The sequence below is a fragment of the Mandrillus leucophaeus genome, unplaced genomic scaffold, assembly GCF_000951045.1.
Source record: "Mandrillus leucophaeus isolate KB7577 unplaced genomic scaffold, Mleu.le_1.0 Scaffold3, whole genome shotgun sequence".
NCBI classification, from domain to species: domain Eukaryota; kingdom Metazoa; phylum Chordata; class Mammalia; order Primates; family Cercopithecidae; genus Mandrillus; species Mandrillus leucophaeus.
The window spans coordinates 9,587,602-9,600,639 of record NW_012103142.1 but is presented as its reverse complement, the minus strand read 5'-3'; the positions used below and the strand labels follow the sequence as shown (position 1 = coordinate 9,600,639).

The 13,038-nt window shown below is 46.8% G+C and overlaps 2 protein-coding genes across 7 annotated transcripts in view; one reads left to right on the top strand and one right to left on the bottom strand.

Moving 5' to 3' along the window:
• The window catches only part of BYSL (bystin-like), an 11,717-nt gene extending 7,278 nt beyond the window's left edge, over window positions 1-4,439 (bottom strand). The window contains exon 1 of the mRNA XM_011986692.1: window positions 3,836-4,439. Within this exon, the coding sequence (XP_011842082.1) occupies window positions 3,836-4,103 (268 nt within the window). The 5' untranslated portion in view covers window positions 4,104-4,439. The remainder of the gene's footprint in view (window positions 1-3,835) is intronic.
• MED20 (mediator complex subunit 20) overlaps window positions 4,314-13,038 on the top strand; it is a 20,706-nt gene continuing 11,981 nt past the window's right edge. For 3 of the 6 annotated variants that reach the window (XM_011986699.1, XM_011986695.1, XM_011986693.1), the window contains exons 1-2: window positions 4,314-4,659; window positions 8,441-8,595. In XM_011986699.1, the coding sequence (XP_011842089.1) occupies window positions 4,646-4,659; window positions 8,441-8,595 (169 nt within the window). In that variant the 5' untranslated portion in view covers window positions 4,314-4,645. Of the gene's footprint in view, window positions 4,660-7,765; window positions 7,866-8,440; window positions 8,596-13,038 lie in introns of those variants that run through there. The other 3 variants (XM_011986694.1, XM_011986696.1, XM_011986698.1) reach the window with 3 other exon arrangements.

Sequence of the window (13,038 nt, the reverse complement as noted above, 5' to 3'; positions counted from 1 at the left end):
TGGCTCACGCCTGTAATCCCAGCACTTTGGGAGGCTGAGTCGAGTGGATCATGAGGTCAGGAGATCGAGACCATCCTGGCTAACACAGTGAAACCCAGTCTCTACTGAAAATATAAAAAATTAGCCGGGCATGGTGGCAGGCGCCTGTAGTCCCAGCTACTCGGGAGGCTAAGGCAGGAGAACAGCGTGAATCCGGGAGGCGGAGCTTGCAGTGAGCCAAGACTGCGCCACTGCACTCCAGCCTGGGCGACAGAGCGAGACTCCGTCTCAAATAAATAAATAAATAAATAAATAAAATAAATGAAGTTAGTCCATTTAAATAACTTCCATTTTTGGAAGGCTACATGTCTGGGCATCTGGAAAGGGGGGCTAATAATCCAAGTGGGGAACTATAATGCTATGTATCAATAGGTCATTAACAACAAAGGCAGTGGCAGTATGTGATAAACGCTAAGGGGGAACAGACATTTTGTCTCCACGTGCCAACAATCTCCCAAATGTGTACTTTGTAGGTGGTTCTCCTTAGCACCAGACCCTAACTCCAGGTGTCTCCTGTACAGCCGCTCTTGGATGACTCACAGTCACCTCAAATCTCACCTGTCATCAACTATATTAATTTTCTTTCCCTCCTAGGTCTATAATGCTAACCATCCACAGCTCAGTAAATGGTACCACTGTCCACCCAGTGCTAAGCCTGGGAGGCGCTCCTGCCTCATCCCTTGCCCTCACCCTCAACACCCAATCAATTACTAAATCCTATTCAATTTTACCTCATAGACTGTCTCTCACATGCTTCACAGCCCCATCTAAGCCTAGATCAGCATCATTTCTTGCCTGGATTTATTCAACAGTCACCCACTCATCTCCATGTTTCTGACCTTGCTTCCCTCCAACTCATTTTCCACTCTGCAGACGGTAATCTTCCAGAAACACATATTTGATTTGATTAGCCCTATACTTAAAATTCTCCAGTAGCTTTCCATTCTTCCTATTGCTGTAAGGATGGTTTTTAAATCTTTTGCAAGTTTGCTCCTACCTACCTGACCATCATTCATTACCCATTAACCCAGTCATTCAGCAAACACTGAGCACCTACACTATATGTGAGGCACTGTTGGGGGTGCTGGCAATATATCCATGAACAAGAGAAATCAAAAGACTTTGTTCTATACAGCTTACATTCTAATTGGATGAGACAGTCTATGACCATACCACTCTGAACGCACCAGATCCTGTCTAATTGGAAAAGACAGACATAAATAAACATATAAATATACTGGGTTAAAATATAAGTACTATGGGCCAGGTGTGGTGGCTCATGCCTGTAATCCCAGTACTTTGGGAGGCCGGGGCGGGTGGATCACCTGAGGTCAGGAGTTCGAGGCCAGGTTGGCCAACATGGCAAAACCCCCATCTCTACTAAAAATACAAAAAAAAAATATTAGCTGGGCGTGGTGGCAGGCGCCTGTAATCCCACCTACTTACGAGGCTGAGGCAGGAGAATCACTTGAACCCAGGAGGTGGAGGTTGCAGTGAGTCGAGATCACAGCATTGCACTCCAGCCTAGGCAATGGAGTGAGACTCTGTCTCAAAAAAAAAAAAAAAAAAAGTACTATGAAAAAAGATAGGGCAGAAATATTGGGAGTATGGAGATAGAGTAGAGTGCTGCAATCGTAAATGGAGTAGATAGGCCTCTCTGAGAAAGTAACCCTACAAGTGTATGAGAACAAACTATCCCAGAGAGAAGGACCAACCAGGCCAAATGCCCTAATTTCCCATGTTTAAGGCACAATGAAGCCTGTATAGGTGGAGTGGAATGCACAGAGGAAAGCAGTAGAAGAAGTCAGACTGGTAAAGGAGGCAGATCATAAAGCGCATTGTAGACCATTGTAATCCCCTACCTGTGGAGTGCTTTGTAGAGAGTATGAGATATGGCAGGGTGCAGTAGCTCACACCTGTAATCTCAGCACTTTGGGAGGCCAAGGAAGAGAGGATCACTTGAGCCCAGGAGTTTGAAACCAACCTGGGCACCACTGTGAGACCTCATCTCTACAAATAATTAAAGAATTAGCGGCTGGGTGAAGTGGCTCACATCTGTAACCCCAGCATTTTGGGGGGCTGAGGTGGGCGGATCACTTGAGGTCAAGAGTTCAAGACCAGCCTGGCCAATATGGTGAAACCCCATCTCTACTGAAAATACAAAAATCAGCTGGATGTGATGGCTCATGCCTGTAATCTTCGCTACTAAGGAGGCTGAGGCAGAAGAACTGCTTGGTCCTAGGTGGCAGAGGTTGCAGTGAGTTGAGATCGTGCCACTGCACTACAGCCTGGGCCGTCTCAAAAAAGAACAAAAAAAAAAAAAGAATTAGTTGGACATGCTGGCACACACCTGTGGTCCCAGCTATGTGGGAGGCTGAGGTGGGAAAGATAGCTGGAGCCCAGGAGATTGAGGCTGTAGTGAGCTATGATTGTGCCACTGCACTCTAGCCTGGGTGACAGAGTGAGAGACTCTATCTCAAAAAAAAAAAAAAAAAGAAAAAGAAAAAAAGGAGAATATGAGATACTAACGAGGAGGCTACTGTGATAATCCAGGTGAGAGATTGTGGTGGCTTCAACAGGATGGTGTTCCAAAGCGGTGAAAAGTGGTCTGATTTTGAATATACTCTGAAGGCAGAGTCATCAGAATTTTCTTACAGATCAGATGTGGGGAGGGAGAGAGAGGAGATGGGGCGGGGGAGAGAGGGAGAGACGGGGAGAGAGAAATAGAGGAGTCTAAAGTTTGTCTTGAGCAAATGAAAGAATACGCTACTGACGGGGAAGACAATGGTGAGAGAAGCAGGTTTGGAGAGAAGGTCAGGATTTCTGTTTTGTACATGTTAAATTTGAGCTGTCAGATTTTAAATTGGAGTTGCCAAATAGGCAGTTGAATATAAGAATATGGATTTCATGGAAGAGGTCAGGGCTAGACTATAAAGTTAGGAGTAGTCACCCAAGAGATGGTATTTAAACCATGAAACTTGCCAGCACCAGAGAATATTTGAAGAGGTCAGAGGACTGAGGATAAGAGGTTGCAATAAGAGTCAGTCAAGGATACTGAGAAGTGAGGTGGCAGTAAAACAGGAGTGTTGATGTCTTAAAACCCAAGTAAGGATACTGTGGCCAGGAGGCCACTATTCAATTGCGTCAAATATTGCTTTAGATGAGATCTGGAAAACGGATGAAGCATCTCAGAGGTCAACACTCCCTCCCTAGCGAGAAAATATCAAACGTCTTTCACCTCTCTCCCTCTTTGGCTGCTAAACAATATGTTTTCTGCTCATAACACTTCCCATTCGTTTTTCAGTTCTCAACTTAAAAGGTCCTGCTGCAATCGGAGAAGCTTCTCAAGACCAATGCTATTGTTACCAGGGAAGCGACACTTTATCAGAGTCAATCTACTTAATTGACTCTCTACTGGGCTTGACTGTAAGGACCTTAAGTCAGACGTGCCTATGTTGTTTACTTCTGTACCCAAACATTCGATAGAACTCCGAGCATAGTACCAAGCTCGTAGTAGGTATCCCATATATATTTACAAAACCAATGGATAAATGCTAGGGTGGAGCGAGCGATTACTGTTGGCCTAACTTAGGGGATGTGTAGAAGGGAGTGCCTAAAACTAGGAGTGGACGCGGAGGGCTCTGAACAGGGTTCAGTCTCCCATTCCATTACTTTTGCAAGTGTAATACGGACCCTTTGTTGACTCGAAGCAATTCCCCTGCCAGACACTTTTTAGCTGTCCACCCCGCCCCACTACTGGCCACTGTCTTCCCCGGATCTCATCCCAGACACTCACCCAGCCGCGTGGTGCGTTCCCGCGACGCCGCGGGCTTGTCCCCAGTCCCATGCTCGGCCTCGAGCTCCTCCTGTTGCTGCCGTGCTTGCTGCAAAATCCGCCGGCTGAGCCGGGGTCCCACATACTCTTCCTCCGTTTCTCCGGTCCTGCGACCCCGCCGCTTCTCCCGGACCCCTGCCCGCACCGCATTCCCAGCCAGGATCTGATCGGCCAGGGGCGCATGTTTTTCCTGACCCCCGACCCCACGGGCCGCCTTCAATTTGGGCATTTTTCTCGAAAACGTTGCCGCGGAGGTTCGCACGTGGGGACGGCGAAAAAGCCAGAATGCGCTTGCGCGGTGGACTCCCGGCTCTCAAGAGGCCACGCGGCGATCACAGCGCCCCCTAGCATTCGGAGGCCAGAAGCGCCATCAGCACCGCCCTTCCCACTAAAAGAGCTCCCGGGTTCCGGAGCTGGACTCCCCAATATATTCACAGCCTTTAACGTTAGCTTCTCTCAACAGTGCAGTCTTTGAGTGTCGCTCTTAGCTTCATGGGTCTAGGCCTAGAGTGCTCAGCCAAACGAGAATGTCTGGATTTAGAAACCTGTGGGCGGGAATCCGCAGATGATGTCACTGGAGGTGTCACCGAGGGGCCCTGAGACCCGCCCCACTCCTTGGGGAAGGCGTGGACCCGGCGCTCTGTTTTTACGTATTTCCGGAGTCTCTTCCGAGACCGAAGGTTGTGTTGGGGAACTGAAGCAGTTTCGGTGGGCGGATAGGGAACCCTGCGTTTCTACCGTGTGATCCGGCCGCCTTCCTGGCCCGACGCCATGGGAGTGACTTGGTAGGACTGCAGGGGGTTTTGTGGGGCGGAGCTTGGAGTTGTGAAGGGCCGGAAAGAGGACCTTGACCGTGGTCCGCCGTCCCCTGGGAGCTGTCCTCGGGTTGTGTGGATGAGAGGATGCCGTGCGAGCCGCGGGTTCCCCGGCCTTGTTTCCTCGGAGATGCGCCCCTTCCTCTTGGAAGGCGGGAAAGCAAAGCGAAGTTTTTGTTTGTTTTTTTTTTCTTTAAGACGGAGTCTCGCTCTGTCGCCAGGCTGGAGTGCAGTGGTGCGATCTTGGCTCACTGCACCCTCCGCCTCTTGGGTTCAAGCGATTCTCCTGCCTCAGCCTTCCGAGTAGCTGGGACTACAGGCGCCCACCACCACGCCCGGCTATTTTTTGTATTTTTAGTAGAAATGGGATTTCACCATATTGGCCAGGCTGGTGTCGACAAAGCAAAGTTTTTATCCCAGGAACCTATCAATGGTTGTGTACCTCATTCCCTTCTAGATTCATTTTCCTTCCCGTGAGGCCATAGTACTGCCCGCAATGGGACGTCAGGGTTGGAAATAGAGTCTTTGGACTGTGACCCACCTGCAGACAGGGTTGGAGGGAGTGGGTTATAAGCAATCAGGAAACAGTATTTTTAAAGATTTTCTTTATTTTTCTTTATTTCTTTTTCTTTCTTTCTTTTTTTTTTTTTTTTTTTTTTTAAACGGAGTTTCGCTCTTGTTGCCCAGACTGGAGTGCAATGGCGCGATCTCGGCTCACAGCAACCTCCGCCTCGCGGGTTCAAGCCATTCTCCTTCCTCAGGCTCCGGAGTAGCTGGGATTACAGGCATGCGCCACCACGCCCGGCTGATTTTGTATTTTTGGTAGAGACGGGGTTTCTCCATGTTGGTCAGGCTGGTCTCGAACTCCAGACCTCAGGTGATCCGCCCGCCTCGGCCTCCCAAAGTGCTGGGATTACAGACGTGAGCCACCGCGACCGGCCAAGATTTTTGCCTACCCTTCCCTCAGCCATCAAATGCAGTTAGACCAGCTTGTGTCTGTTTCTAATTTGCGCATTTTAAGATCTTGGGTCCAGAGGGAAAAAGAGGCTATTGAAAATAAGGAGATCATGGTTCCAGGCACTTTATCTCTTTAGGACCCGTTTCCCACTATGTTTAATTCCATGGTTAGTCTAGTTGCAGAGGAGTTTTTATCTTTCATAGGTTTTAAGTCTCCGTTGGAAGAAGATGAGGTAGCAGGGAAAGGTATGGGTCCAGTGCTTGTGGAGGCGTTAGTTGTAAGGTGCCAGGTCCCAGAACATTTTTTTCTTATCTCAGTAGATGTGAGCATTTTTCCCCGTGGGAGAAACCCAGAGGCCAGGATATCTGAAGCCAGTGGCTATAGGCTTCTCATACAAAAGCATGTGTAGGGGAAATACTTTTCCTTCTGGTAGCCCAGGTTCTTGCAGGTTTCTCAGTGATTGCACTCTTGTTTCCCACAGTTCACATCATGATCCTCCTGTGTTCCTTAATGGAAGCAAGATATGTGAGGGATGGAAATAGAAAGGATGCAGCGTAGAACCCTGGAACCCCATGTTCTTTCTTTTTTTTTTTTAAAGAAATAGAAATGGGTTCTTGCTGTTTTGTACATCCAGGTCTTGAATTCCTGAACTCAAGCGAGCCTCCTGCTTTGGTGTCCCAAAGTGTTGGCATTACAGACACGAGCCACCATGCCCAGCCACCCCTGCTTTTTAAATGGAGAAGGCAGCTCCAGGGCAAGGGCTCTCTGTTGGCACCCTTATCAACGTTTTCAGAATCCTAGGACTTCTGTCCCTTGTAGCGTCAGTTTAGGGATTCTTTTATATTTCAAAATAAGGCACATTAGCAACATTGTTTATCAGTGCTTTTTCTGATAGAGTAGTGACAATTTTTAGCAACAGAAGGACTCTACCCTAATAGATTCATTTAGTTGATCATAAAGCAATGTCATCTATGACTGTTTTCTTGATTTCTATATAGCTAAGTACTGCCTGTACTATTGTTTATTAATTTTTTAAATTGATCTTTTCCTTAAAAATGTTTTAACAGGCACTACATCCCTATACAGGCAGTCTAGTTAGTGGTTAAGAGCATGGACATGAAACCAGGTTGCTGGGCTTTGAGTCTTGGGTGTACCACGCATTAACTGTGTGACCTAGTGCAAGTTATTTAACCTCTTTGTACTGTACTTAAATTTCCTCTTTTTTTTTTTCTTTTTGAGATGGAGTTTCGCTCTTGTTGTCCAGACTGGAAGGCAGTGGTGCGATCTTGGCTCACTGCAACCTCCGCCTCCTGGTTTCAAGCGATTCTCCTGCCTCAGCCTCCCATGTAGCTGGGATTACAGGCACACACCACCACGCCTGGCTAAATTTTGTATTTTTGGTAGAGACAGGGTTTCACCATGTTGGCTAGGCTAGTCTTGAACTTCTGACCTCAAGTGATCCTCCCACCTCGGCCTTCCAAAGTGCTGGGATTACAGGTGTGAGCCACAGTGCCCGGCAGTTTCCTTATTTGTAACAAGTTGATAAATAACATCTTCATAGGACTATTGTGAGGATTTGGAGAGTTAATTCATCTAAAGGCCTTAGGACGCAGACTGGCACGTTGTTGGTTGGCAATTGTTACCTACCACTCTAAAGGGGAAGCCACCATATGAGGTTCACTCACCATAGGAGGAAACCTTGGAAATGATGTTTTTTTTGTTTTGTTTTGTTCCATTGTTTTGATTCAATTTTTGTGAATACTGTTGCCTCTCATTCCCGAAGATTATAAACTTGAAGGCTGCTTTTTTTCTGTTCCTAGGGCTGTTGACTAGAACTTTCTGTGATGATGGAAATGTTCTCTAACAGCAGTGTCCAATACACTAGCCCCAGCCACCTGTGGCTCTGGGCTACTGTGCTGAACAGCTCCACAGAGTTGGTAAAAACGTGTTAACCCAAACTGAGACTTTGTCCTTGATGTAGTCAGAACTGAAAGAGTTGCAAAAGGAATCCCTTTTTCATTATATAACTCAGCATTATTGAATGCTCAGCCTGTGTGCCATCTAGAATCTTCGGCATGCCACACTTGAGAATGTCCCATGATAGGAAGTTCATTGCTCTGGTGTGAGAATCCTGAGAACTATGCTTCAGTTCTTAGAGGGGCCCTCAGGGACAGTGGTCCTCTATTCCTTGTCTTTAAAATGGGGGACTGGTCCAAGTGTAATGAGTTATCTTAATTGATTGTTCACATTCGGTTACAGATTGGACTCCTTGTTCTACTCTTCCCCATTCTAACTACTGCACTTGACTGGTCTTAACTTTTTTTTTTTTTTTAAGATCAAGTCTCGCCCTGTTGCCCACACTGGAATACAATGGCGCAATCTCAGCTTACTGCGAGCTCTGCCTCCCAGGTTCAAATGATTCTCCTGCCTCAGCCTCACAAGTAGCTGGGATTACAGGCGCCCGCTACCACGCCCAGCTAAATAATTTTTGTATTTTTAATAGAGACAGGGTTTCACCATGTTGGCCATTCTTGTCTTGAACTCCTCACCTCGTGATCCGCCCACTTTGACCTCCCAAAGTGCTGGGATTACAGGCATGAGCCACCATGCCTGGCCAAAAAAAATTTTTTTTTAAATTTATAATAAAGTTGCAGGGGTTGGGAGACGGTCAGAGTAGGTAATTTCCAAGATAACTTTTGGCCCTGACGAGCTGTGATGCTGTGGGCGAGTGAGTGGCTCAGTGAGCACATGTGTGTCTCTGGATAACTGACAATGTGGTGCTCTCCTTTCCAGTGTGTCCCAGATGCCTGTGGCTGAGGGCAAGAGTGTTCAGCAAACCGTAGAGCTCCTTACCCGGAAATTGGAGATGCTTGGGGCAGAGAAGCAAGGAACATTTTGTGTGGACTGTGAGACTTACCATACGGCTGCATCTACCCTTGGCAGCCAAGGTCAGTGACATGGGTCTGTAGGATGGCTGGAACGAGGGTTGGAGTTAATAGACATTTGTGTTAATTGAAGTATTTCTGCTTTTCTGCTAAGGGTGGTGTTCTTAAACATGTGGCGAGATGTGTTTCTGAATTCATTAATTATTGGTTCTTTATCTCTTAGAATAGGGCCTTTGAAAGCTTTATTTTATTTTATTTTATTTTATTTATTTTGTTGAGACAGGGTCTTACTCTGTCGCCCAGGCTGGAGTGCAGTGGCATGATCACAACTCACTGACTGCAGCCTCGACCCCCTGGGCTCAAGTGATCCTTCCACCTTGGCCTCCTGACTTGGACTCCTGAGTAGCTGACACGACAGGCATGAGCCACCACACCTGGCTAATATTTTAAATTTTTTGTAGAGACAGGGTCTCCCTATGTTGACCAGGCTGGTTTTGAATTCCTGGCCTGAAGGGACTATCCAGCCTCAGCTTCCCAAAGTATTGGGATTATAGGTATGAGCCGCCACTCCTGGCTAAAGCTTTATTGAGGTATAGTTGATATACAAGCAGTTGCACACATCTAATGCATACATCTTAATGAGTTTGGATATATGCATACACCTATGATATCATCACCACAACCAAGGTACTAAACATATCTGTTACATCCCAAAATTTCTTTGTGTGTGTGTGTTTGTGTGTGTGTGTGTGTGTGTGTGTTTTTTTTAAGAGATAGAGTCTTGCTCTGTTGTCCAGGCTGGAGTGCTTTGGTGTCTCATAGCTCACTGCAGCCTCAAACTCCTGGGGTCAGGTGATCCTCCCACCTTAGCCTCCTGAGTAGCTGAAACTACTGGTATGTGCCACCATGCCTGGCTGATTTTTTTACGTTTGGGTGGGGTCATGGGAGTGTCTTACTATGCTGCCCAAGTTCGTCTCAAACTCCCAGTCACAAGACATCCTTCCACCTTAGCTTCTCAAGTAGCTGGTATCAAACTCCTGAGCTCAGGGGATCCACCAGCAAGGGCCTCCCGAAGTGCTGAGATGACAGGCATGAGCCACCATGCCTGGCCCTTGTGTTCTTTGAGTGCTTTTTGTTTTGTGCAGTTTGAACTCTAAAAGCAGTGTTTCTCAGAGGGTTAATCACTGACTAACCACATCAGAATCACCTGGGATACTTGTTAGAGTTGCAGATTCCTGGCCTTGTTTACTGACTGACTGCTGCTGTAGGCCACATAATCTACATTTAATAATCCAGACAATCCTTATGCACTCTGAAATTTGAGAAAGACTTGTTTTAGGCCCAGAAGTCTTTGTTTATGATTCTTTTAGAGCTTTAGGGCTTCTAGAAGTTTCTTTTTATAGAGTTCCTGTTTTCCTGCACCTAACCATTGGCATTGACCTCCTCATTAGCATAAATCAATTGTTCTTTTTAGTGGATTGAGTGATGACATGGGGTGTGGATGATGGGGGATGGTGGTTGGGAGGGAGAGAGGATTTTTTTTTTTTCTTTTTAGAGTGAGGGTCTCACTTTGTTGCCCAACCGTACAGTGGCATGATCACAGCTCACTGCAAGCTCTAACTCCTGGGCTCAGGCAATGAGAGACTCTTTGGATATGAGTTAGGGAACTTGTTTCTCTTAGTCTTGGCTCTGCAGTAACTTGACCTTGAACAGTTCCATAACACTGTGGTTATCACTGGGGAGCCAGAGCCCTGAGTCCTGGCTTTGCCACATTCTAACTGTGTACCTGTAGGTAACTCCAACAACCTATCTGTTACTATTTCCACGCCTCTCATGTACCTGTTTCCCTTAGATCCATTTCCTGCACTTCCTCTGTAAGCTGTATTTTCCAGGCCCTCTCCTAGTTAGCTTTGGTTATTGAGAGGCACCAGAGAAGATTAGAGGATGGGAGAAAGGAAGCCCACAGTGTTCCTCTCCCTCTGCTTTGGGCAGTGTCTCTAGCCATGGCTGTGTCTTCACTTCCTTGGTTCTAGCTTCTGCTAGGCAGCCCTCATTCCTGCCTCTGATAACAGCACATATTTTCTTTTCCCTTTAGCCTTAAGAATGGTAGTAGCTTCCTGTGTTGCTAATCTTTGGGTTGTCCCACCATCCTGTTTGGTTTTTCCTTTCTTCCAACCCGTGTATTTGTTCCCCGTATACATTTCTTCTACCAAAACTATCTGACATGGGCTCTGTTTTTGGACTCTTCCCCAATACAGTTCTGTCATCTATAAAATGAAGATAATCATAGTATTTCTCTCCTCATGTTGTGCTAAATAAGTTAATACATGCAAAGCATGTAAAACTGAGATTGTCATGTAATTTTTTTTTTTTTTTTTTTTTTTTTAGATGGAATTTTGCTCTTGTTGCCCAGGCTGGAGTGCAGTGGTGCAGTCTCGGCTCACTGCAACCTCCACCTCCCGAGTTCAAGCAATTCTCCTGCCTCAGCCTCCCGAGTAGCTGGGACTACAGGTGTGCTCCACCATGCCTGGCTCATTTTTGTGTTTTTAGTAGAGATGGGGTTTCACCATGTTGGCCAGGCTAGTCTCGAACTCCTGACCTTGTGATCTGCCCACCTTGGCTTCCCAAAGTGCTGGGATTACAGGCATGAGCCACTGCACCTGGCTTGTCATGTAATATTTAATGTAGTATTTAAGTAGCTAAGAGTTGTACTGAGCTCTTTTATCATCGTTGATAAAATTGCAGTTCCATTTGTGTTGCCTTCAATATGAAGGAGGTAAGAATCAAAAGATAATTACAAAAGCATTTGGGTAATAAAATATTTGGATATAGATATGAAATGACATATGACTTCCAGTGAAACTACCTGGTGTGGGCTGAGCAGGCCCTCACTTTCAAGAAGTTCCAGTCTAGTTGGTGAGACAGAACACCTTCATGGCAGGCAGTAGGGAACAATGGAAAGAGCAATAAACTTGGGGTGAGCAGGCCTGGGCTGGAGCTTCAGTCTTGCTGGTTACTGGCTCTGTGCCTGTAGTTCAGTGATTTTCACACTTGATCAGCATTAGCATCATCTGAAAGGCTTGTTACCACACAGACTGCTAGACCCCACCCCAAAGTTTCTGACTTAGTAGTCTGTCACCCAGGCTGGAGTGCAGTGGCATGATCACAGCTCATTATTGCCTCGACCTGCTGGGCTCCAGTGATCCTCCAGCCTCAGCATCCTAAATAGCTGGGGCCACAGGTGCGTGCCAGTATACCTGGCTAACTTTTTTATTTTTTTGTAGAGTCAAGGTCTCCCTGTGTTGCCCAGGCTGGTCTCAAACTCCTGGGCTCAAGCGATCCTCCCCGCCTTGGCCTCCTGAAGTGTTGATATTACAGGCGTGAGCGCCCTGGCTATAATTTGCATTTCTAATAAGTTCCCAGGTGGTTCTGCTACTGCTGCTGCTCTGGGATCCAATTAGCTTCATTTTCCTCATCTTTAGAAGGGGGACAGTAAAGCTGGTTCTCCTTGCTTCACAAGGTGGTACAGACATGAAAGGATTTTGCTGTGATAGAAAATACGATTGTCGGCTAGGCACGGTGGTTCACACCTGGAATCCCAGCATTTTGGGAGGCCGAGGTGGACAGATCACCTGAGGTCAGGAGCTTGAGACCAGCCCGGCCAACATGGTGAAACCCCGTCTCTACTGAAAATACAAAAATTAGCCAGGTGTGGTGACAGGTGCCTGTAATCCCAGCTACTCAGGAGTCTGAGGCAGGAGAATCGCTTGAACTTGGGAGGCAGAGGCTGCAGTGAGCCGAGATCACTCCATTGAACTCCAGCCTGGGCAACAAAGCTAGACTCTGTCTCCAAAAAAAAAAAAAAAGTACTATTGTCAGCTGAGTGCAGTGGCTCATACCTGTAATCCTAGCACTTTGGGAAGTAGAGGTGAGAGGATTGCTTGAGCCTAGGAGTTTGAGGCCAGCCTAGGTAAGATCTCGTCTCTACAAAAAAAAAAAAAAAAAAAAAAAAGTCTGGGCACAGTGGCTCACACCTGTAATCCCAGCACTTTGGGAGGCCAAGGCAGGTGGATCATGAGGTCAGGAGATCGAAACCATCCTAGCTTACATGGTGAAACCCCGTCTCTACTAAAAATACAAAAAAATAGCCAGGCGTGGTGGTGGGCGCCTGTAGTCCCAGCTACCTGGGAGGCTGAGGCAGAATGGTGTGAACCTGGGAGGCGGAGCTGGCAGTCTGGCAGTGAACCGAGACTGCGCCACTGCACTCCAGCCTGGGTGACAGAGTGAGACTCCGTCTCAAAAAAAAAATTTTTTTAAATGGTGGGCATGGTGATCTCAGCTACATGGGAGGCTGAGGCAGGAGGATTGCTTGGGCTCAGGAGGTTGAGGCTTCAGTGAGCTGTGTTCATGCCGCTACACTCCAGCCTAGGTGACAGAGCAACACCGTGTCTCAAAAAAAAGAAAAGGAAAATGTTATTGTCTATAACAACTAGAAGTGCCTTCTTC